General features: G+C 41.3%; 2 protein-coding genes across 2 annotated transcripts in view; both read left to right on the plus strand.

Annotated features, from left to right (window-relative positions):
• LOC110972363 (NACHT, LRR and PYD domains-containing protein 14-like) overlaps positions 1-2,960 on the plus strand; it is a 121,406-nt gene extending 118,446 nt beyond the window's left edge. The window contains exons 9-10 of the mRNA XM_051942067.1: positions 656-829; positions 2,192-2,960. Coding sequence (XP_051798027.1) covers positions 656-829; positions 2,192-2,201 — 184 coding nt within the window. The 3' untranslated portion in view covers positions 2,202-2,960. The remainder of the gene's footprint in view (positions 1-655; positions 830-2,191) is intronic.
• LOC127531858 (putative inhibitor of apoptosis) overlaps positions 1-24,802 on the plus strand; it is a 52,103-nt gene extending 27,301 nt beyond the window's left edge. The window contains exons 2-3 of the mRNA XM_051942072.1: positions 23,236-23,523; positions 24,155-24,802. Of these exons, the coding sequence (XP_051798032.1) occupies positions 23,244-23,523; positions 24,155-24,450 (576 nt within the window). The 5' untranslated portion in view covers positions 23,236-23,243 and the 3' untranslated portion in view covers positions 24,451-24,802. The remainder of the gene's footprint in view (positions 1-23,235; positions 23,524-24,154) is intronic.
• The last annotated feature ends 440 nt before the right edge of the window (positions 24,803-25,242 follow it).

Consider the following 25,242-nt stretch of genomic DNA (forward strand, 5'->3'; position numbering starts at 1 on the left):
GTTGATGAACAGTTGAAGTCATTTATCAGGAACAATGGGAACATTTTCTGCTGATTTTCTTCTTTTCTCTGGTTTGAGTCATTTGAAAGTGAAGATGTTTGTGTTTGAGAAAACAGTTTGAAGACGTCACCTGGTCCTCTGAAAACTGTGATGGACACTTTCCACCATCAATGACAGATGGATCAATAATGAAATCATGTGAATGTAGAGTCCTGATGGAAACGTCTCCATGGTTCCAGAACATGAAGATATTTTAGAGTCTGGAGCCTCATTTTGTCCACGTTTCCTTCTTGTGTGTTTGTGTGACTCTGAGCAGAAAGTGAAATAAATGTCAGAGTGTGTTTCCTTGTGTTTGTTGCTCAGCATGAGTTTGTGTGGATGGAGCCACTGGTGGAGCTGCAGAGTTTCAGAGCTGAAGTCACTCCGTCTTTATTGAAGCAGCAGCATGTTGTCATTAATATTAATGAGAGCTCTTCTTCACTGCTTCTGTTGGACTGTTTGAAGCTGCATCCTGTATGCTTCAGCTGTTTGGAGTTTCCATTTTCTAAACTTGGACATTCTGAAGCTTCTTCATCTCTGAACTCATGATGAAACTCTGAATGATTTCAAGCAGGAACTTTGTCTCCTCAACTCACATCTTTTATTCTTTATTCAGATTGGAGCGCTGCAGTTTGTCAGAGATCAGCTGTGATTCTCTGGTCTCAGCTCTGAAGTCCAACCCCTCCCATCTGGAACATCTGGACCTGAGTGGAAACAGCCTGGAGCATTCATCAGTGAAACATCTGTTAGATCTTAAGGAGAGTCCAGACTGCATCCTGAAGACTCTGAGGTCAGTAGAAGGTTCCATCAGTCTCTGCTGCTTCCAGCAGTTTTCTCCTAAACACAGTCAGTATCAAAGCAAAGATCCAGTGTCTCCTGTAAACCTGCAGCTTCTCAGTGAAGCTGTGAGAGCAGAATGGAGACAGAAACACAGAGACAGCAGTCAGCTGTGACGGCCCCCATCCTGTTGCCAGTGTGGTGGACCTCATGTTTGTCTTTTCTTTAAGGAGCTGACAGCAGGAGGCGACCGAGGACGGTTAAGGGTCCAGTTTGACTTCCGGTTCTCGAGGATAAAAGCTGGCTTCCGCTGTTGAGCTGTAGAGGGAGAGTTGGGCTGTCTGGCGCTGGGGCTGCCTCGGGGTTCTCTCTCTCACCGTACACTGACTCTGCGGCTGTCCCTGTCACCTGTTTGATTTTGCACCCTCATGCATACAACACTTTATTCTGCTACACCTGAAATCTTACTGACGACACTCACCACATGCACCCACAGTTCACAATACATTTACAATTTTCATACAGACAATTTGTGATTTGGCCTACGCTTGTACACTTGAATAAATGCTCTGACTTTGGGCTTTAAACGTTCTCCCTGGTTGTGTTCACTTCATCGTTTACAGCCTGTCGAGCCGGGTCGTAACACAGCCAATCAGAGGAGCCACAAGCTTGCTGTCATGGTGTGTTTGAGTGGATGTGAAGCCGACTGTTGTTGTGGTGTTGATGTGTTGAGGAAATAAAGCTGATTCCAGCTGTCAGCCTTCCAGATGTGCAGAGACAGTGGTCCTCCTTCATCAGAGTGTCCATCAGATCTGATCTCACTGTTTGTTGTCTCATTTCAACAGTGATCAGCTGATCAGTCTGATGTTTGTCACAGCTCTGAGATCAGTGAGACTGAAGCCTGCAAACCAGCAGCTCTTATTTCACAGCAGCATCATCACATGTAGGAACCATGAGGTGTTTCTACAGAGCAGAAGCTCTGCTCAGGTCCAGCACTTACATCTGGATCTTTGTCTTTGTGTCTGCTTCCATCCTGATGTGCTGACTGACAGCCTCCATGTTGGTTTGTCAGCTGATGTTTTCAGAGCAGATGAGATGTTGATGGACACTCAGAGACTGGTGGTTTAAATGGAGGAGCAGTAAATCCATGAGTGAAGAGTTTGTTTGCACTGTGGACTGCAGTGAAATGTGCAGAGAAACACACCTGATGCTGACAGTGTGTCCAGATGTGAGCTTGGAGCTCAGTGTGTTCATTCCAACACGTTCACATAAAGCTGCTGCTCAGAACAGGACTGAAGTCCTGCTGCTCTTTATCCTGATGAGCTGCTGATCAAACTCATTGATCTCCTCTCTTCTTTCTTCTTCTCTCTTGCAGCTGGGAGTGATGCTGATCAGGATGGTGTTTGTGGTGAGAGGATGAAGTGTGTCCTGATGATCCAGAGGTTGAAGCAGCAGCAGCTGGTGTGTAGAGACTCTGACTGGACCATGTTACTGGGAGGTGGACTGGGAACCCGTGTAAAGTGTGTTGTTATCACTGTGTAGTTTAGTGTTGCAGCTCCACACTGTGAATGATGGAGAACTGCAGTTAATGTTGACATGAAACGTTGGAGGTTGATGTCAGGTTGCAGAGTGTGCAGTAAGTTTCAGGATGTTTGTGTCAGTGCAGGATTATATTTCAGTTAACTTTCTATTTCCACCAAAGTCAGACTCCAAGTCAGTCAGAGTCAGATGAAGTCTGAGATTTACTGTCATTTCAGCTCCATGCAGCAAACAGAGGCTGGTTCATGAACACAGACTCTGATTCTGAGCTGAAAATCCACATTTTTACCCTCTGACTGATATCTGCCCACTTGGAGCCTCAGTTCCAGGTTTTCAGTCCTTCATCTGTTTCTGGGGATGTTCCAGCGTTATCTTTTAGTTTATCATGACCTCATCTTTGGTAATGATTCAGTCTAACATTTTTACAATCATAATCATGAAACATAATCCTGAGTCATCTTGTAAATTAAAATTAAGGCCTTTGTGCTTTTAAATAAAGTCTATCTGCCCACTTGTTCGAGTGGATTGTTGTCATGACTTTATTTTAATTTGTTTTTCTGCTAAAATGTTGACAGGGTAAACACCAGATCCTCACAGTCCACAAACTGTTCCATTTATTATTGTTCTTGTGTTTTTATTTGTTTATTCATGAATTTATTGTGCATAGTTTATTCAACGTATTCATTGATTCTTTTCTTTCGTTCATTTCAGCCAACTTATTCAGTTTTATCTCGTGTGAAAATCTCAACTATAATCATTTCCATTGTATTTGGAATCACTTGACCAGAAGTGCTGAATGTCAATAAATTGTGTGACTTTTGATCAACTTGATGTTCTAGTTTCATGCTTTGGCCACCAGAGGGCAGAAATCCACCGTTTTACAAGTTTTACTTCATCAAGCAGAGGAGGATTCTCCTGGTGAGTGGCTGATTTTCCATTTGAACTTTACAAGCACTGCAGCAAAAACCACAATCAGTCCAAGTGGAGAAGTTAATTCACAAATTACACCTCAGTTCACATCTGCAGTCCTCATCAGTCTTCCAGTTTCAGTTGTTAGTCAAAGCCAACTTGTAGCTACGGAAACTTGACCTTTCTCACATTTCACACGGTCGTATTCATGCAATGAGATGACACACAAGAATTACATGATTTGTCAGGTTAGTCCAGCGGTCGCCAACCCGCGGCTCTTTCATCCCTCTGTTGTGGCTCCCTGTAACTTTGGAAAATAAATAATCAGCAGGCTGTTTAATTAAAATTTATTTCATTTTAGATTGTTAATTTTTAAAATTTAATTCTAAATTTGAAGATTATGATGATCTTGTAACATCAAAATATAACCTCTTAATTTTTTTGTCTGTCAAAATATGCGTCCCAGCCGTCAATCTCCGACACTCGCCGGCCTGCAGGTATTCATTTGGAGTCCTGTTGATCTTCGGCTCCCAGTGTTTGCTCTACATTCATTCAGCAGCGGCGGGCCACCATTCCTAAATCCTCGCCGTCGCTCCTTCAATTTTCTTTCTTTTTTTATTGTCACAAATACACCACCACCGCACGTCTCCACCTTCACAGCAGAGTCCTGCATTGTGTCGGGTACTCGTGAGTACTAAGGTAAACTACGGATACTGTCTTGCTCAGTATCTACTCTTTGATATGTCAGGTTAATACCACGTTACTCGCGAGAACACGGCTCGATGTCACGTCCAGCATCCAGGCAGCAGGTCAGAGAGTCAGAGGAGTGTCGTCTTGGAAAACAGGGCAGCGACTTACTGGAGAAAAGTTATTAGCTTAAGATAAATAGATTTTACAAGTTAAATAGACATTCACAAATTATTGATTTCCAGCTAACATTACGTAACATATGAGGTCCAGGAGCAAAAATGACATTAACCAGGTAAGATAAATATTAGTGGTAGGACACAATTTAAAAAATGAATCTATCTAATTAGAGGCTTTGTAATTAATTAATCACAACTGATTAACAAGGGCATAGAGGTAAAAAAGCGATATATGCAGTGTTGTCTTCATTTTAAATGCCAAAAGGTGTTTTCTGTGAGAAACGGGTTGAAATGGCTCTTTGAGTGTTAAAGGTTGCCGACCCCTGAGTTAGTCTTTGCTCTGTTTGTCCTGTTCAGAGTCAGTAAAAGTGTCCTCCTCCAGCTGCTGTCCCTGCTTCCTGTCTGAGTCTCTGTGTGGAGCTCTGGGTGGAGATCTGGACCTCAGTCACAGCACACTGGACCAGAGGGTCTGTGGAGGTCTGGTCCAGATGCTGGACTCCTGTGAAGGACTGACTGAGCTGGACCTCAGTCACTGTCAGCTCAATGACCAGCTGCTGCTGCCCCTCATCACACATCACACAAAGTCCAGGTCCTGGAGTAAGTCTCAGACCGGTTCTTTACCTCCTGACTGCAGTTTCTGCTTTTTGTTCTTGTCTTATTTTTGCTCACTGTGCTTCATTTTTCCCTGCAGTCTAAAGTCCTGCAGCTCAGTGGAAACACAACAACACGAAGAAGGAGAGAGAATCAGAAATGTCTTCTGTCAGGAGGACAAACTTCACATTTCATTCATTATGAAAAAGAACAAGAAATTCTTTGATTATCTTCTAAAATATTTCAAAACTTGGAACATGTCCTATATTTTTCTCAGTGTCAGCAGATGTTAACAACTCTGGGACTAAATGGAGGCTTCACACGCTGTAGATGTTGAACTTTTTCCATCTTTCCAGCCTCTCCAGACATTTCCTCTCTACTCTGCTCATCAGCTGGAGAAAGATGTTTCACCATGCTGAATGGATCTCCAACAACCTGCTCCTCTGTTCTGTTTCTGAGCCATGCTGCTTTTATTTGATTTTCCTCTCAGTCTCTCTGTGGAAACACTGCCTGCAGTTCACCTGAAAACCCTGAATTTTTCTCTCCTGACTGTTGGTCTCAGCTGAGTCAGTCGAGGTTTCTCTGTTGCACTGAGGACACCATATTTTTGGTCTCCTACAGAAACTGTTCTTTTTTAGTGAATTTTCTCATTAGACATGTGTGTGTGATTTTCAGTCCAGATTTGGTTCATTTCTGGACAGAACCACACAACACGAGTTACAGAGTTCTTTTTGTTTTGTTTTTTTACAGTTTGTGGCTCTGATAAATGGAGTCATTTTGTCCATTTTCTAAAGACGCCACTCCTGTTAATCCCAGCAGCAGGTTTAAGGTTCAGAGGGTTCAGATCCAGGACTTGAACAAAAGAATATTCCAGATTCACAGAGTTCTAGATGAACCCAAACACACCTTCACTGGCAGCTGATGATGGATTTAGAGAAGATGATGGGAACAAACTTATTGTAGAGGAAAATGAGGCTGTTTACAGGAAGTTGTCCCATAAAAACTGACTCTACTTTTCTGTTTGATCCTTTTGATGGACTGATGTGCTTCTCTGACCTTCTGTCAACATGTTATCAGATGGAGGATCAATGAGAGTCTCCTGTTGTGTTTGTGTTGCAATCTGAGCTTCAATCAGATCACAGATGCCTCCACAGATGTTCTCCTCCAGCTGATCTCCATCCACTCCTCCATCCACACTGTGCGGTGAGCAAACATTCATCTCAGAGGATCACAGAGAAACCAGTGGATAGATGAGCTGAACTGATGCTGTTCTTCCTGAATGATGACGTCTGCTCTCTGCTTTGGTGTTTTTCAGACTCTTCAGCAACGACATCGTGGACAAAAGACCCTTTAAGAAGCACAAGCAGTTTGAAATGTGGTGAAGCAGTCAGGAGGTCATGTGATCATCAAGGAGGAACTGTTGGATGTCGTCATTAAAAAGCCGTTTCTCCTCTTGATGAGATGAAAACATGGAGTTCATTCTGGTCATCAGTAGTGTGTGATGGAGAGACTTTAGTGGAAACAAGCTTTGATTTTGACCACATTAGATTCTCTTTGTTTTTTACAATCAATAAGACGACACTTTATCTGGAGGCAAAGAGCAGCCAGCAGTGTTTTCTAAGACTTCACCTCGTATGTTTGAAATCATTAGTTAGTGGAGCTCATATTTGTGTCTGATATCATGTCATTGATTGTCTAAAAGTGATTCTTTATTGGGACCAAACAGAGACTACAACTGTCAGTGTTGTGAAGAGGCTGAAGTGATGTTTTTCTCCTGCTGTACTGTAACTGTATTTCTTCTGGTTTGCATGTTCCAGTGGAGGTAGAGTAAAATGACTCTCTGATAACACCTCAGAGGAATGAAGCAACAACAGTCCATTCAGGACTAAACTGTTTGGTACGTTCCTAGAACTGGAAGAAACCATCAGAAAACTGGAAACATGTTGAGGATTTTTAGCTCCCGTTTGAAATGAAGTCATCCAAGAGATGATGTTTCTTCCTGTGCTGGTTCTCTCTTCTTTCTATGAGTGTTGTGATGTTTTCATGGAGCATCTTCTATGGAGCACAGCTTCTAGACATGAATTGGAGCTTAGAACTGCGTTGGACAACATCTGTATGCAGACGACAACATGCTGTTCCATCAAGGTTCTGCTGCTCACATGAGTCAAACTTTAATACTTTTTACATTTTTATTTTTTATGGATTCAGTACAAGAAAAGATTAATTTAAATAGTTCGTCTTCACACATGTTAGAGTTGATAGTTGTCACAATATTTTCTTAGCTTTTTCTATTTTGCAGTAAAATAGCCATAAGCTCCCATTTTCCAGCTGTTTATTATTTTTATGCTGATTTTTTTTATTCTTAATTTGTACATATACAGCAACCAACTTATTGAGACTCTGCAGCGACTATTTAGTCTCCAGTGTTCAAATGAACCCTGTCATGGTTACTCTGCTGAACTACAGCTACTTTATATTTGGAATCTCTTCACCGGAAGTACTTCTAGAAATCATTTATCTGGCCTGAAGAACCTGGTTTTTGTTCTGAACTATTCTGGTTGATCAATGAGAGCTTGTCTTCAGATCAGTGGCGGCTGGCCCATAGGGGGCGCTGGGGCTCCGCCCCACCAGCTGTGGAGGGGATTTTTTTTAAATTATTATTATTGTTTTTTAAAATCAGCTTCAGTTTTACTTAATAGTATGTGTGTGCCTACATGTATTTAAATCATTTAAACAACATTAACACCAACCGACAACCGAATTTCCGCTGAACTACAGTATGTCATTCTCCCACGGGGCGCTCGGCAAAGTGCCCCTGACCTGCAGCTAAATAGCCAATCAGGTTATGGTTACTAGGGGAAAATTACTGATAATTGGCCTATCGGCGTCACCAAATTTAACACCCATGGAAATGTCGCCCCAACTGCTACGTAAAAAGCGTGAACGTTTATGATCGCTAGAGCTACTTGAGGAGCCAGCGATAGTTTTGGTTTGTAGTGCGACTCCCAGACTCCGTCCTACATCGGGAGGAAAAGAGGAGGGAAAAGATTCTTGTATTAATAAAACCTAGAGAGAGACAAACACATGCACACAGAAAAATAGACACACAGGAACAGACACACACAGGAGCAGAGACAGAGTGTCTTTGAAGTTTATTTTACATTCAGTGTGCAGTATGTAATAATAATATAGTTGTGGGTTGGTTGGTTGGTTCTCAGTTCTTTGTATGTTACATTTTTATAGGAAATGTTCTCTTTCATTCTCTCTTCAAAAATAACTCAACCCACATTGATAGCATAACGTCTAATATGTCTGTAAATTGTTACTTCTTCTATGAAACTGGAAACTGAAATTAAATTATTATTGTGGACCTGTAGTCATTTTCTGACTGTTCATTTGAATGCTTATGCTAGATTAGGCAGGGAAATCTGTTGGCACACCAGCCCCACCAAGATTTTTTTTCACCAGCTGCCACTGCTTCAGATGTAAAGAATAAATGCAGGACATGCATTTATTTTAACACAACACTGATATATCAATGCCACAAAAAAGCGTTTCCAGCAGAAAGCAACATTTTATGGACACACAGTGCTACAAATTGTAATGACACTGATTTACACATTTCAAATATAAACACATTTTCTCCATGACAAAGCTGATGGTGCAGTATTTGATCCACATTGATCGTCTTGCTGTCCCTCTGCTTGTTCCTCTCTCTGTTCCTGCATGTTTTCCTCATCCTTCAGGTGTATGTCTTCTGTAAAGCGTCTGAAGACAATCTGACCTGTAATTGGTGCTATATAAATAAAACTGGATTGAACTGAATCCTCTGGAAGATGGTCTCTGTGACTTTATTGCCTCCTCTCTGTCCTCCTCCTGCTCCTCAGCTCTCAACACCTTGACCTGACCTCACTGCTTTCACTTTATTTGGAGTAAAGAAAAAAGACGCTTTCTGGCCTACAATAAGAGGAAACCATAGAGGCATTCATCTCCTTTAGCAGGTAACGTTAACCATCCATACTTACACGCTTAACGATATCTGTTTTTATTGTTTTTATCTCTTTGTACAGCTCTTTGACTGAAAGCGCTTTCTATGTAAATTTATTATGATTATTACTACTATTGTTATTATTACTTACCACGGGGGGGATGGTGTTCATTACTTTACTCAGAATACAACAGCTTAGGCTGAGGTTCCTGGTTAACATCATCACATCATCATGATATTTGATCCATATTTGCTGTGATGAGTTTGCTGAGCAACTCTGAACATGAGAGCAGACATTTACAAACTTGGTTTCATTTTCTGAGTGGGGAACAACAGGAACACGGTCATGTTTGCAGCAAATCCCTTCACGAGGTGAAATCATTTTGCTTCCTTGTCTGTGTCTCTTGCAACAACAGAACCAGCTCCTCCTTTCTCCTGAATTTGTAGCAGCCTGAACCATCAGTCCAGGAGGCAGACAGGAGCAGAGCTGCTACAGTTTGGGTCCGTCGCTCTGATTCATCAGCGCAGAGTAGAGCCACATTAGTTTCAGTTGCAGCGTTTTATCATCGTTAAAAAGTGATGAGTTTATGATTCAGTCAGCAGGGACCTGGACAGGGGACCGGCCCCTACAGGCCCCCGTATAGAACCACCACTGACTCTGCAGAAGAAGCTCTAGAAACACATTTAAACATCAATATGATGTAAAAATGCAGATGAAGCTCATATTTATCTATGCAGACATTCTTTATTTATATCCAGTATATTTTATAGACATAAACATATTTGATACAAACACTAGCTATGGATATGTTACCATAATAATGTGGTTTATGTGATTAAATATCCATCAGTTGTTCATCTTCATTGAGAAACCTTTACTATGCTCCACATTCTATAAAACCATTCTCCTAACTTTCAAGGTCCTCCATAACCTCACCCCTCCATACCTCACTGATGATGAATAAACACCCAGCCAGACTCTCAGATCATCTTCCTCCCTCAGCCTCACCGCCCACTTTGCTTTATTTTGTGGGTATTTATCAGTGGGTATTCTTCCACAGACAGTTTTACTGTCAGCTGCTTCGTTTTAATCAGTTTTCAGTTCAGTAATTGGGACTTTGGGCTCATCGAACTCTCTCTCTCTCTCTCTCTCCCCAGCAAAGCCACGGCCGCCTCCACTCAGGCAATCAGCCGCTTCACGGAGTCTGGACAGCTGGAACTCATCCCACTGATTACACCAACCACAATAAAGACCGGCTCATCCCTCCACACCCTGCCAGATTGTTGTACTCCATGTGTTCAGTCAGTCGCTCTGTGGCCTCGTATGTTTTTTTGCTTGTGCCTGAACAGCACTTAACCGTGTTCTCTTTTCTGCCTCACCCAGAACCAGCTGTCCGGACCTCCGTCTGCCGTGCCCCACCGGAAAACCCTCCTTGGATCGTGTCCCCTTCGGACCCCCTCCTGGCCCCCTCCCTCTCCTGGTGCCCCCCGGATTCGTCTTCCGTCACCCGGCCTGGTTCGAGGTCTACACTGCTCCGGATCTTCAGCGCTTGGTTCCCCATTCCCTCCGACGACCCTCCTCCTCCCCGGCTCTTCGTCCTCTGCCTTCTCCAGCCGCCAGGGATCCCCCTACCATCCGCCGCCTACGATGGCCGCCGATCCGTGGCTTGAGCGTTTCCCACCCGGACCCACTCCACGCTCCCTCCAGAATGCACCCCGGCTCTGCACCCACCATCATCACCTCCCCTCATGTCAATAAACATCCTTTTTCATTCCACCTTGGCCTCGGTAGCGTGGTTCTCTGCTCGGGTCCACTACTAAATCTGTGACCGTAGTACTTTGTGTGGTCTTTAAAGTACATCCTCTGGCTCTTTAGACAAACTTATTGGGGCCAAAATGAAAGTGGAATATTCACTGAATAAACATTTTAAATTCCAAATATATTTTGAGTGAAATCATCCTTTAAAACCTTAAGTTGTGCACTTCAGTGATCATCTGTTGTGGTAGCTGTCTATAAAAATGCTCTAAAGGTGCGGCCCTCTCGTTGCCTCCGGCTCTGCAGACGCAAACTGTTGCCTTCATCACCAACAAGCACAAACATGAGGCTCAGGATGTTTGTCAGTAACAAGTATGTTCAAGTTTTAATACAAAAACAGTTCATGTGTATTCAGATATGTTCAGGTTTATAAGATCATCAGAAATCTTTACTGTTTTAGAGGCGTTGATCTATTGACAGCTGTAGTTTGTGATGCAGTTGAACTGAACCTGAATCTCGTTCTCAGTTCTATCAGTGGATCCACTAAAACTTTCATAAATTGATCACTGAAAAAATATGAAACCTTTATGAGGACACCACATAATGCAGGACTGTTTTATAGGAGCACGTGTTTTATCTGAATACACCTCATAAACATGGATGGATGGTTTACAGTTTCATTAAATACATGAATCTACATTCTACATACAGAGCTTTTGTTTGTCTGACAGCTCCACAAACATCACTACATTTTAATGTGATCACCAGAAGCTACTTCTGTACACACTGAACATCATCACGGATTAATGAGAGAATATTTCATGTCAGCTGCTTTATTCAGAACCTGAACACAGGTGAGTTCTTCCTCAGCCTGTCAGGTAATTAAACCGAAACCTTTTTGAGCATAAGCAGCGTCTGATCAAGCAGGTTGAATTAGAGGAAGATTAAATTTTGTCTTCAACAATTCATTTCATTTTTTGAACTGTCGAGCGTGTTCATTTATTGAGATCGAAAACAAACAACTTCTCTCAGTTAAAGCTGTTTATTCTGCAATAAGTAGCTTGATCAAGGACCATCTCTGCTTAGAGGACCAGAGTTAACAAAAGGTGTTAATCTGCAGGAGTCTTCTCAGTAAAGGATACAGAATGCAGTGCATATTTATGGAATGTGCAACAATCTCTCTGGTCAAAAACTGATGGAGAAGTGCCGTGGTTCAGACTTGGCACTCTCTCGTTGGTTGATAGTTCGATACGCCTCTCCTGCCAAGCAATCCTCCCAATCGCCTCCCCCTCCTGACTTACTGTAAGAAGGAGGAAGATCCTCCCTACAGCTGTGACTGATTGGTAATTGTACTTGTGTAAGGTATAGAATTTAATGTGATTATGTTCTCACAAGAGTTGATGACGCGTGTCCTTGATTATCTATGAAGGTAAATTTGTTTCTTTATTCTTCAATCGAAAAAAAGTTGCTCCAATCGCAAAACATGTTTTCAATCAGAAAAACTTCACTTCAATCAAAAAAAACGTTTTCAATCAAAGAAAAAACTTGTTCAAACGCAAAAAAACCATTTGAAACCCAAAAAATTGCATATAAACACGTTTTTCTTTGATAGATTTTTTTTTTGGGATTTGAGCCATATTATGGGTAGGACATTTGTTTCTTTATTACTCAATGAAAACAAAAGCAGCCCCAACCTCAAAAAATGTTTTCAATAAAAAAAAGGTCACTTCAATAATAATAAAAAAAGTTCAAAGAAAAAAATGTTTTCCCAATAGAAAAAATATTTGAGACTAATAAACAAATGCATTCGAACACGTTTTTTCTTTGATTGAAATTTTTTCATGTAATGAATGAAAAAAATTCAATCAAAAAAAAAAACGTGCTCGAATGCATTTGTTTATTAGTCTCAAATATTTTTTCTATTGGGAAAACGTTTTTTTCTTTGATTGAAATTTTTTTTATTATTATTGAAGTGACCTTTTTTTTATTGAAAACATTTTTTGAGGTTGGGGCTGCTTTTGTTTTCATTGAGTAATAAAGAAACAAATGTCCTACCCATAATATGGCTCAAATCCAAAAATATGACTTCAATCAAAAAATGTATTTTCAACAAAAAAAATTTTTCTATCAAAGAAAAAACTGTTTATATGCAATTTTTTGGGTCTCAAATATTTTTTTTGCATTTGAACAAGTTTTTCTTTGATTGAAAACGTTTTTTTTGATTGAAGTGAAGTTTTTTCTGATTGAAAACATGTTTTGCGATTGGAGCAACTTTTTTTCGATTGAAGAATAAAGAAACAAATTTACCTTCATAATTATCCACTTTGTTTGTTCGCTTTATGTTCTTAAACATAATGTGCAGTCTTCTCTGAGGAGCATCTTGTTTCTCTAAGTGTACTAAGCGTGTCAGCTGATGTGTCTTGAGTGGAGGCTGGTGTGCATTTGCCTTCTGTCTGACCTGGCTCTTCTACTTTGTTTTACCCCGAGTCACACTGTGTGGGATAATGCTCGTGACCCTCTCACCCTTTCACAGGCCAATACAACTCTGTTATAAAGCGTACATTGTAATGTGTGTGTCAGTGTTAAACTAAATGCATCATGGTTAATGTCAAAGTATATCAATGTGCTCAATCAAAAGGGAGTGAGTGGTTAATAGGGAATTAATAATCTAGGGAAAACATAAACATATTGATCTGTTAGTGATTAGTCAGTAGTGAAGTGATAATAATTAGTAATCAATTAATAATGGAGGGATAATATAATGATTAGTAGCAGCCACCAATGTATGATTTCCTTCAGGCTAGTAGTTAAATTGGGCTGCACAGTGGAGTAGTGGTTAGCACTTTCTCCTTGCAGCAAGAAGATCCCTGGTTCACATCCCGGCTTTCCTGGGATCTTTCTGCATGGAGTTTGCATGTTCTCCCTGTGCATGCGTGGGTTTTCTCCGGGTACTCTGGCTTCCTCCCACGGTACAAAAATATTCTGAGGTTAATTGGTAACTCTAAATTGCCCGTAGGTGTGAATGTGAGTGTGATTGTGTGTCTGTATATGTAGCCCTGTGACAGACTGGTGACCTGTCCAGGGTGTCCCCTGCCTTCGTCAGCTGGGATAGGCTCCAGCACCCCCTCGACCCTACTGAGGATAAAGTGGTGTATAGAGAATGGCTGGACTTTCTAAACGACTTTTCTCTGCACATTATAAAAATACACTGTGAGGTTAAAGTGTGACTGTTAGATAAAAATACTAATACTCCTGTTTAACCGCTATAGAACCTCAGAGCAGCAGATTAAAAACTGAACGCTCACATCTCTGAAACCATTGGAGTACGTTTTTAATCATATTTTATCTTGATAAACTGACCACAGATTTGACGTCTTTAGAACTATTTTCTCACCTCAAATGATCTTCAAACTACATTTTGTGTCAAAAGTAACAATATTATTCCCAAAAAATCTTGTGTTTCCTCTGAAAGTTTTCTCCTCGGTCTTTGCTGCTGGTCTAAATGCATTCTGGGATATTTGGCTCCAAGTCCACAAAAGTCTGGTCTGATGATCCTCCATAATGTGGGCGGAGCCAGAACACATCCAGGTATTTCATCTGTTCTTGATCAGATGCTGCTTAGAACTGGATCAGTACTTGCTCTCTGACTGATGACGTTTTATAAGAACAGCAGAACTCAAATACAGACAAGTACACATGTAGAGAAACGGCCTCAGAGTCTTTAAACTAAGTCTGCAGACAGAGAGAAGTTTTCTTCCAGAGGACACAGACATCCCATCAGACTGAGGACTGGACATTTCATCTGATCCTGTTTTATCCTCAACACCAAACTGGTGACTGAAATGTGCTGTTTAGTGAGACTCACTTTGTTGTTTGGACTCAGTGGCGTCATCAGAGCCAGACATCCCAAGCTGTAGCCCCCAGTGTTTATTGTAGGATCGACCAATCATCATTATCAACAGTGGAACATGACAAGAACAGATTTAACACCTTCACAGCCACAGTGGAGATGAGGCTCTCCTTTTGATCAGCGAAGCAAGAGGGACACCAGGACACCATGCCAGATGTGGGACATGTCTGGCATGGGGGCGCAAAGCATCAAGTCAGCAGGAAGCGAGGCCAAGAGCTGACTTTAAAGGATTCCCCCCCAATCCAGACCTCCAGGATGTGTATTGGACCTGTCTTAGCAAGAGACTGGCTCAAAACACCCAAGTACCACCAAGCCTTCAAAGAAACCAAATTGAGGGCAATAAAATTCTGACTGATTCCTGAATCACAGAAGAGGGAAAGCTCAGAAACCTGGAGGAAAACTTCAAAGACATTCCATTTACAAACAAAAGAACTCTGGACTCACCTCAAAGCTAACAAAGACAATCATCTCCCAATTCTGGACAAAACTCCTTTTATGCACATCCATTTCACCAAACAAGTGAACTTTTCAATGACTTTGTGATTAATCTACCTCTTGTCTTACCTTTAATATTTATTCCTCCTGATTTAATATCAATGTCATAATTTTTAACCTGTCTGCCGATCACATATGAGCATGTTTGGTACCATTTTAATCAGCTATCTATCAGTAATGCTCCTAGATAAACCATGTTCAACAAATTTCAATATTTTGGAAAGTTACAGAAATTTCCTGAAAATGTAACTCTGTGGGACATCTGGACCTCAGCCTTCCCTGACAGGGGATGTACCAGACCCCTGCTGAGTTAATGATATGCAAAGGCACCCCTTTAAAAGACCACATCTGAAAGCACCATTTTGAGTTCTCTTGATAGCACCACTCTGAGTTCTTTTGAGTCCTCTTGAATTTTGTGAGTTCTCGTGAATTTTGAAGTCGACTTGCTATCCATCACTCTGAGGCTCCACTCTGTCCACCGTTGTTTCGACCCACATCAACCAAGGCCGACCGGACCATCCACCAAGGCAGCATCATCATCATCATCATCAGGGCACGCAAGTACCTTTCAGTCACTGGAACTTGGTGCAACTTTCTCCAATTATCTTTTCAAAGATAATATTTACAGGCTAACAAATTAGCCTACTATCAAATTGACGGCTGCTTTCAGGTGTGGTCTATTTATCCCTTTTCCTTCAGAACATCATATTTTAAGTGTAATAAGTGCACTTTAATGTAAAATTTTAGTAAATATGTGATTTCTTCTGACTTACAGTCTGTTTTCAGAACCACAGGTTATAATTACCAAAAAAATAGACAAACTTATTGGGGCCAAAATGAAAGTGAAACACTCCTTGAATAAACATTTTAGATTCTCATTATATTTTGACTGAAATCATCATTTAAAACCCTAAATTGTGCACTTCAGTGATCTAGCAGTCTAAAAAAAGTGCTCTAAACGTGCAGCCTGAGCAGAAGTGTGCAGCGTCTTTCTCTGCAGACACACCCTACTGTGGTTGTTTCCTTCATTTGCTTCATGTTCCAGACAGACTGGTTGTTAGAAAACTGGTTGAGTGTCTGCTTTTGATCCTTCAGACAATCAGTTAGGTCAGGGTTGTGCATGATGTTCATTTTGCTTGTGAGAGGTGTGTTTAGTTCCTGGTGTTGAAGAAATTTCACTCTTGGTTCTGCAAAGTTTGCTGTAGTGGGGTGTTTATTGGTATTCCGGCATACGGTGGGCTTACCAACACAGAGCATGAGCCTGTGAAGGTAAGCCGACCCAGAGCATTTTCAGGACATACATTTTATAGGAATGTCAGATGGATCAAAGGGTAGGGAGGGGCTGTATGCAAATACAGAGGATAAGACAAAAGGGACATCTCAGAGGATGGATAAAAGGATTGGGAGGGGGTTGTAAATAAATGTAAAACAACAGAACAAAAGGACAATTGGGTAACAGGAGGTAAGACGGGGGGTATGGCAGAAAGGTGTGATAACAGGAGGTAAGAGGGGTATGGCAGACAGTATCAAAGAATGAGTCTGGTGACATGTAACAGTAGTGACACGATGTGGGCTATTTCTCCATCAATCCACACTTCTGTTTTTTTTTTTGCGAGTGTGTGTGTGTTTGTATTTAATCAATTTCCATGTTATACAAATAATCAGGGTTCTCTTCTTGTACTGTTGAAATAGGCTGAATTTCTGTGGAGTACATAATGGTAGTGGTAGTTCTGGTGGTGAGTGATTTACAGAGACATTTAAAACAAAATCACAACACTAATAGTGATAAAATAATCAAACCAAGCAATATAAATTCTAAATTGTGTAAGCCAGTATTCCTATTTCCTTCTTAATCCAGTCAAATAATCCAGTAGAAACAGTTTGGTGTAATGTCCTTGCAATGTTGCTCAAGTGATGACTTATTTCCTGTATGGTGGCATGGTGATCAGGAATGAAAGTGCAACACTCGGCTCCAATGATGGCGCCTGTTCCTCCTTGTGATGCCAATATGAAATCCAGTGCAGCCCGATTTTGTAATGTCATCATTCTCACAGCAGTCATTTCTTGTGACAACATGGCCATACCAGATGCAGTGGAGTTTGCAAGATCTTCTACAGCATGAGAAAGATCTCGGATTTGGTCAAGAGATGACATCACTCCATAGGTTGAAATGAGTGCACCAAAGAATCTTGTCCATTGTGTTTGTGTGAGTGTGTAGATAGATCTCTCTTAACAATGATGACCTCATCTGGCAGTGTAAGGACTCTCATGGCTGGTATCACATGACCCAGACCACACATACCAGACCATGGCTTTGGTAAAAATTCATAGGCCTTCATGCCACAAATCCAGTATAATCCTTTTGACAAAGGGAATGAGCAACTATTGGTTATTTTGGCAAGGTGTTTATATTGGTCAGTGGAATTAGTGTGGTCAATGGTATGTTGGTCTGATTGCACATCATCTTTGGATTTTACCATTGGTCTTTCTGACAATGGGTATACAGAGTCACACTTGGATGTGCCTGCATGGATGGTCCCAGTGCCTTTGATGCAGCACTGAAATGTCTTGGGAACCTTTCTAAGGGTGAGGGGCTCAAGAGAGCCGTCACAGTTATAACAAGTTGTGTCTTCTTGTTTGCAGAATAGCTGTCTAGTTTGTGTTGCACTGGGACAGGTACAATGTCCATGTGCTGAGCTGAGGGATCGTAATAACTGGCACGTGTCACAAGGGGTTGCAGGTAAAGCCATCAGAGGACGTCCTTCTTTTGTGCTGATGTCTGTAGTACATTCCTCTCAGTGTGTACTGCAGCCTCACGTTTGTGGTGTCTGTGATGTACTTCGTTTATGTGTGTGATATCTCAACCTGGAACTCCAGCATGCACATTGCTCCTGTGCTCTGGGTGTCCTGCGTCTACTTCTGGGACTCCGGTGTCCTGCACTGCTCTGCTGTTGTTCTGTAGGTGTCGTACGTCTGCTTCTGGGACTCCGGTGTCCTGCGCGGCTCCACTGTTGTTCTGTAGGTGTTGTACGTCTGCTTCTGGGACTCTGATGTCCTACTCCCCTGTAGTTCTGTCTGCTGTAGGTGTCCTGCGTCTACTTCTGGGACTCCGGTGTCCTGTGCTGCTCCCCTGTTGTTCTGTAGGTGTCCTGCGTCTACTTCTGGGACTCCGATGTCCTGGGCTGCTCCACTGATGACAAAGCTCTATTGAAGGGTGGACCCAGCATTCTAGGTCTCCACAGGTGACGAGGAAGAGGACCCCTGTGGTGATGAGCCCTCCTGCTGATCTCTGGTGGAGGTGGGGAAGCTGTCCTCTTGACGTCGTCTGTGGTCAGGTGTGTCCTTTCACACCGTGACACTGTGTTGGTGGTGACAAGGATGTTGTGTGGTTCAGACCAGCAGGAGTTCAGGATGTCTTCTGGTGGAACTCTCTGATGAGGTCCCACTCTTCTAGTTGTTTACTGTGCTGCAGTCTGTCACTGGAAGAAGACTGGACAACTTTTGCCTGGTTGGGACAGATCTTGGTGATATTGTCAGTGAGGCTGGATGCAACAGAGTTCTGTAAACAGTTTGTTATATTGTCTTTTTGGCTTGTCTTGTCAATTTTTTTAAAAAACAAATAAAGAACAAATATATGACATGGTGAAAAATTCTTACAAAAATAAGAGTAAAATTAAAAACTACATTGTCTAAAATGTGGGGTCCACAATGCGGCCGACATTGCAGACACCAACTATTTACATATTTACATGGAGGGGTCCCTAACCTGTTCTCTTCTACATCAGTGCTCTCTTGTGTGAGGGCAACCTCAGTAGAATAAACAACGTTAGTCAATGCTTGATGTCTGTAAGGTTTGTCTAGATTGCAACAGTTCTACCTTCTTCTAGGCGACAAGTTCTCATCAGTGCATGTAACTCAGCTACTTGGGTGGAGCTGGAGGGTGGCAGGGTGGCACTTTGAATAATTTTGAAATTAACACAAATTGCATACCCTGTCTATGGCACTCCATTTTGTCTATAAGCTGCATCAGAGTAGAAAATGAAATCTGGGTTAGTCTGGTCAGAATGTGATTTAGATGCACATGCAATTAAACACAGAAAGGTAAGAAAGAGTGTGAAGATGTGAGACTGGGCACGCTCTCAGTGAAAGGACCTACAGGTAACAAAGGATCAGAGACAAGTTAGCACATGGAAATGCCTCCAACCCCCACAGCTTCTAGTTTCCTTTGATGATCTCAGGTCAGTGAGATTTTCACTCTATAGAACAATGCAGTTCTTTATTTATCTTTGCCAATTTAAATAGTAGACCTTAAATCATAGTTGTTTCAATTTGGTCGCAGTCCTAGCATCTTTAGAGATTGTTCTGTGGAGATTGTTGGTTTTCCTCTGACTGTTTAATGGAGGTGCCATAGGCAGGGTTTTGGTTCAGTTTTGGTAAATTTTCGTGGGCAGTTTCTTACCCATTGATTTGGATTACCACATTAAGTGCAGTTCTCAAAGCCTTTGTTTAAGAAGGGTTAAGTGTGGCTTTGTCTGTGGTGTGAGATCTCAGCCCTCCTCTGAAGGCTCCTCTGCCACTTTGTCCTCAGCTTTGGTCCACCTGTGTAGTGAGATACTCAGACAAACATTACCATCTGAATTCACATGTTACATGTTGTCTTCATTAACAGAACAGTGAAAATATTAAATCCCATCTAACATTAGGCAAGCACCAATATAATGAAAAACTTGCAAAACCATAAATAAGATTCATTTGATCATTTAAGTAAATGTATTTTTTTTAATCATTTCAGATTACCATAGCTCTTTCAGAAGACTTGTCTTTGCTCTGCATTGTGTTGTGTAGTTGAAATTGTGATAGTTTTAGTCTGTGTTTTGATATTTGCTCTTTTGTGCACAAATAGTTTTAATTCTTATTTTCTTTTATTCTATTTATTTAGCAGTAGAGATTTTTCTTCTTTTTTAGTTCTTTCATCCTTTAGCATTATGACAACTTTTCTGTCTTTTCTCCACCATTTTGTTTCATGTTGCTTACTTCTTTTCTTTCTTTCATTTTCATTTTCAGTTTGTTTGTTTGTTTTTTTTAAATTCCTTTACATTTTTAATTTTTTTTTTTAAAATAACTTTTCTAATTTTCATGCATGTACTTATAGGACCAGTAAATCCATTCGCTGCCATTCTGCAAAAGATCTCTCATGTTCACTTTGTAAAATCCCTTCCTAAATTCTTTCAAACACACTTACTTTATCCACACAATTCACTTTCACATTTCCTTCAGTCAACATCCTACTAAGAAATACAAGTCATTCCTTGGTGTGAGGAGAGCTAGTCAAATCCTAACAGGAACACACACGTAATTTCTAGTACTGGGAGAGCTAGTCATCCCTGGGAGAGCAAATCAAATCCCTATTTCTCATCTGGTCCTACACTGGCTTACTCTTTTAATTCACAGGCCCACTCTTATTTTCTCTTTGGCCGTTCTCTGTTCCTTTAACTCTTTGGTCCACAATTCTACTTATCAATTCTACTTAAGTCCACAAAACCATAATTCTTGTCCATATTCATCACAGGACCAGTAAACACTTCCTCAACCCCTCTGCTAAACTCACTTCCACGTTCCCTCTAAACACAAAATCCCTTCTAAGAAACCATAAACACACACGTACTTTTTGCCCTTCATCCACTTTCCTACTTCCTTCAATCAACATCCTACTTAGAATATACAAGCTATTCCCTTTGGTGTAAGGAGAGCGAGTCATATCCTTACAAGACTAACAGTAATTCTAAGTATTGGGAGAGCTAGTCATCCCTGGGAGAGCGAATCTTATCCCTACTTCTACCTGGTCCTGCACTGGCCTACTCTTATTCTTCTATTTAAGGCCTATTCTTCTCTTTTCCTTAAAAACAAAAAACACAAACAAACAAAGAAACTAACAAATGTTTAACCTCCCCATTTTCACAACCACTTACAGCAAACTTACTTCAAAATATGGATGGCGTCAACTTCTTTGGGACTACAGTTCCACAGACCTCCAACAACGCACAGTGACAATAATTGGGTTTTCAAAAGGATCCCTTACCTCAGTACAATTTGGAATGATGAGCCACTGGTGTGTCCTTGGTCTGGGAAAAGAGTCTCCTCTGAAGTATATTGCCATCCGGGTCACGGCACCATACTGTTGAGGAAATTTCACTCTTGGTTCTGCAAAGTTTGCTGTAGTGGGGTGTTTATTGGTATTCCGGCATACGGTGGGCTTACCAACACAGAGCATGAGCCTGTGAAGGTAAGCCGACCCAGAGCATTTTCAGGACATACATTTTATAGGAATGTCAGATGGATCAAAGGGTAGGGAGGGGCTGTATGCAAATACAGAGGATAAGACAAAAGGGACATCTCAGAGGATGGATAAAAGGATTGGGAGGGGGTTGTAAATAAATGTAAAACAACAGAACAAAAGGACAATTGGGTAACAGGAGGTAAGACAGGGGGTATGGCAGAAAGGTGTGATAACAGGAGGTAAGAGGGGTATGGCAGACAGCATCAAAGAATGAGTCTGGTGACATGTAACAGTAGTGACACTATGTGGGCTATTTCTCCATCACTGGTTTGTTAACTCTGACTGAAGTTTTACATTTTGTCAAGCCGACGTCTACAAAAAAATCCCGGCTTTGTTGAAAGTTCATCCCTCTGGTGTGGTTTTTGTTCTGAACTATTCTGGTTGATCATTCAGAGCATGTCTTCAGATGTGAAGAGCTTCTTTCAGACTCCTTCAGAGTCTCTCTGGATCAGTGCACCAAAGAGCAGCTTCTACAAATACAGAGCATTATGGGATAGAAACTGCTGATAGGAAGCCTGAAGTGAGTGTAAAGGTTAGTTGAAGCTGGACCTGATTGAGGCTGGTGAGCTTTGGAAGCAGCCTGTTAGTCGTCCAGGAGTCAGTGAGAGACTTAGACGGTAATTTAACTTGTGGACAGCAGAGGGAGTTATTGCAGTTCTAGTTAAACAGCAGTTGGAGCTGCAGCGACTGAGGCTTGAAATAGAGGAAAAACTAGAAACCATGAAACAGAGAACTAAAGAGGAAAATCCTGAGGAGCAGCAGAACCATTTGGAGCTTTAGTTTCTGAAGGACTTCGTCTAACATTTGCCATGAAAATATCCTCCATTAATATTATTTTCTACTTTCACTAAGTTAGATTTATTAAACCAACATCTGTCCTGATGATAACAACCAAATATTCATTCACTTTTAGGAATTTAATTACATTAAATGTCAGTTTGCATTGATGTAAAGATTGACAGTGTCTTGATATATAAAATATTTCATGAGAAAATAAATACATTTTGTCACCAGTCTTTTCCTGGAAGTTGTCTGGTAATGCTCCTTTAAACTGACCACAGATTGAACGTTTCATTTGTGGAACATTTACGTCTCGACAGACTCTACAATTTCCTCATGTTCCCTGAACGCCTCACATGCAGACTATGGTAGATGCTGCTTGCTTCTCTCAGACAGGTGTATGACCAAAAATGACTTTGACAGAAATGCTGCTTTAAGGTGTTCTCATGTTAGATTTATCCAATCTAACACCAAGTCATTTATTCTACATCATCTGTTTTCCATGAGCAGAGTTTTCTACCAGTGGAGGTGTTTGTCAACTGCATTCTGTTTGATAGCTGGTCTGTAACTATGCTGTAACTATGCTCAGTAACTATCAACTTGACAAAATGTGATTATTTAAAGGCCACTGTAACATACGTTGGTAAGATGGTGGGCCAAGACCAAGTCCACCCAGAGCCAAGATCTCAGCTGTGCAGCAGTTTTCCCAACCAGAAACCTAAAAGGAGCTGAGACGTCTCTTGGGAATTTTTGGTTTTGCTGTTCCTTTGCATTGTTAGTCTCCCTGCTGACAGACCTGTTAAAGGAGAGAACTGAGTTTATCTGGACTCCACAATGTCAGGAGGCATTTCAAGGAGTAAAAGCTCTGTTGTTTTTAGCTCCAGTGTTATACAGCACACCTTGATCAGCCATTCAAACTGCAGATAGATGCTAACCAAGTGGATGCTGAGGTGGTGTTGTTTTGCAGTAGAATGACATAGGTGTGGATTGTCCTGTGAGTTTCTTTTCAAAGATTAATAAACATGTACTAAACTACTGAGTCATTGAAAAAGAGACAATGGTTCTGGTGTGGACTTTGCAGCACTTCAATGTTTCCATTGATTGTGAAGCGAAAAATGAACTAATTTCACTGCTAATAAAAATATCTGTAACAGCTGCTTCAGTCATGCAGACTGGTGGTGAATCGTAAACTGTGAAGCTGTTTTCACAGCAGTGATTTTTTTTGTCATTTCTGTTGGATCTTTACAGGGTGAAAGATGACGACACCTCAAGAAGTCCTTCTGAAGACTTTGAAAGAGTTGGGAGATGAAGACTTTGGAAACTTCAAATGGTTCTTGAACCAGGAAGGAGTCCTAGGAGACTTCAAATCAATCCCACAGTCTCACTTGGAGAAGGCAAACAGGTTCACCACTGTGAGTGAAATGGTCCAGATCTATGGAACTACAAACGCCATTAAAGTCACCAAGAAGGTTTTAATGAAGATGGATAAAACTCAGCTGGTGAAGAAAATGATCGGAAGCATCGAAGAACCTGCAGGTAAGTCAGGTGAAAATTAAAAGTTGGATGTTACAGAGATACCAAGGAGAATACATAGATGTTAGAATGATTCGTTAACATGTTGACATCTGTCATAAGCAACAATAGGACCAGAAAATCCACAGTCATAACACAAACCATGAATACAAAGTTTCCTTCTGCAACCGACAAATGAGATCTGACAAAGTCTGGGGAGAATACGGATGAAGAACACTGATGTTATAAGAAAACTGTCCATGTGGAAACACCATTAAAACAGACAAAACTTTTCATCTCAGTTGACTGGAGGGGCGTGTCCCTGTTAGTTTGATTGACAGCAGCAGGAGGGCGTGTTCCTGTCATAAACTGACCTCTATGTGAGCTGCTGTTCAGTCTGTGGCTCCGCCCACTCTGCCATGACAGCAGTGACTTCACTGTTTACTCCACATGTGGTCCTCATATGTAGATGGACACAAATGTAGGGGGAGCTATCATGAAGCTAAAGAACAGGATTTGTGTTTAATGCTGTGGTAAAAGAAGAACAGGGAACAGGACAGAGCTCATCTGGATGCTGCAGCAAACCAAAGCAGAACAATGCTGCTGTAGACATGCTAGTTTGAGATTAAACGTGTTTTTCTCCATTTTCTTCCAGATCCAAAAAGGGACACAGAGCAGAGAGTCCAACCAGAGGATTGGCTGTTATCAGTTCGGACACAGTTGAGTCAGAGACTGTCGGACGTTACTGTCAGTCAGCTCCTGGACAGACTCTATGACCAGAGAGTTATCAGTGGAGAAGAGATGAACGTCATCAGAGCACAGATTGGAGCAGATAAAGCACGGCACCTCATCGACTGGGTTCATAGAAAGGGACCTGAGGCTGTTTCACTTCTGAAAGCTGCTCTTCGTGAGGTTGATCCATGGCTTTGCAAAACCCTGAACCTGGCATAAAAGCAATAAAGTGTGGGGTTGAGATGTTTACCCTCTGTCAGACCTGACCTGTATACTCTCACATTACCTTTAAATGACAAGCTCTGTTTAAAGTCTTTGTCTGTGAAACTGATTTGATCGCTGTAATCCAGCTAAACCTGGACTGCTTCTGACATGTTGAGCAGGTTTCACTGAGCAGGTGTGTTTGCAGGAAACTGGTCTCTGGATTTAGCCAAAATAAAGACGGAGTGGTTCAATCTGAGAAGACGAGACTCAGAGTTTTTTGTTTCTGCCACTAGATGGAGACGGATCACTGCTGTATGAGGCAGGAATGAAACCCAGAGAAACAACACAAAGATATGAGTGCAGATTAGACACCTCATTCTTAACGAGATTCTTCTAAAATCTTTATTTTCTTCTCTAGAATGTACTTTCACTGCCCCTTTTTTACACTGACACTGGTGCAGTGGCTGTTTTAGACAGAAACATGCTGTTTTAGGGCCAGTGGAGGTTCTAGACAAATTTAACAGAGAGGGGAACCAAGATAGGGCCAGTGTTCAATCAGAGGGGCAACAATGAGATTTAAGCACTAAAAACTTTCATTTTACTATATATTAAAATCAAACAAAGATTAATTTATTTTTTTTACAAACATCAGGAAAAATTGAAATCAATCACATGGAACAGAAGTGGTTTGTTTTCCTGACATTTGAAATCCTAGAACTGCAGCTACAGAATACGATGGTTGTGCTGTCTGGGAAACTGGTCATCAAATACGTTAAGATCCAAGGCTTTGGTCCTTCTAGATTCTAT

This window comes from Acanthochromis polyacanthus, chromosome 22 (genome assembly GCF_021347895.1).
Source record: "Acanthochromis polyacanthus isolate Apoly-LR-REF ecotype Palm Island chromosome 22, KAUST_Apoly_ChrSc, whole genome shotgun sequence".
Taxonomy (NCBI): domain Eukaryota; kingdom Metazoa; phylum Chordata; class Actinopteri; family Pomacentridae; genus Acanthochromis; species Acanthochromis polyacanthus.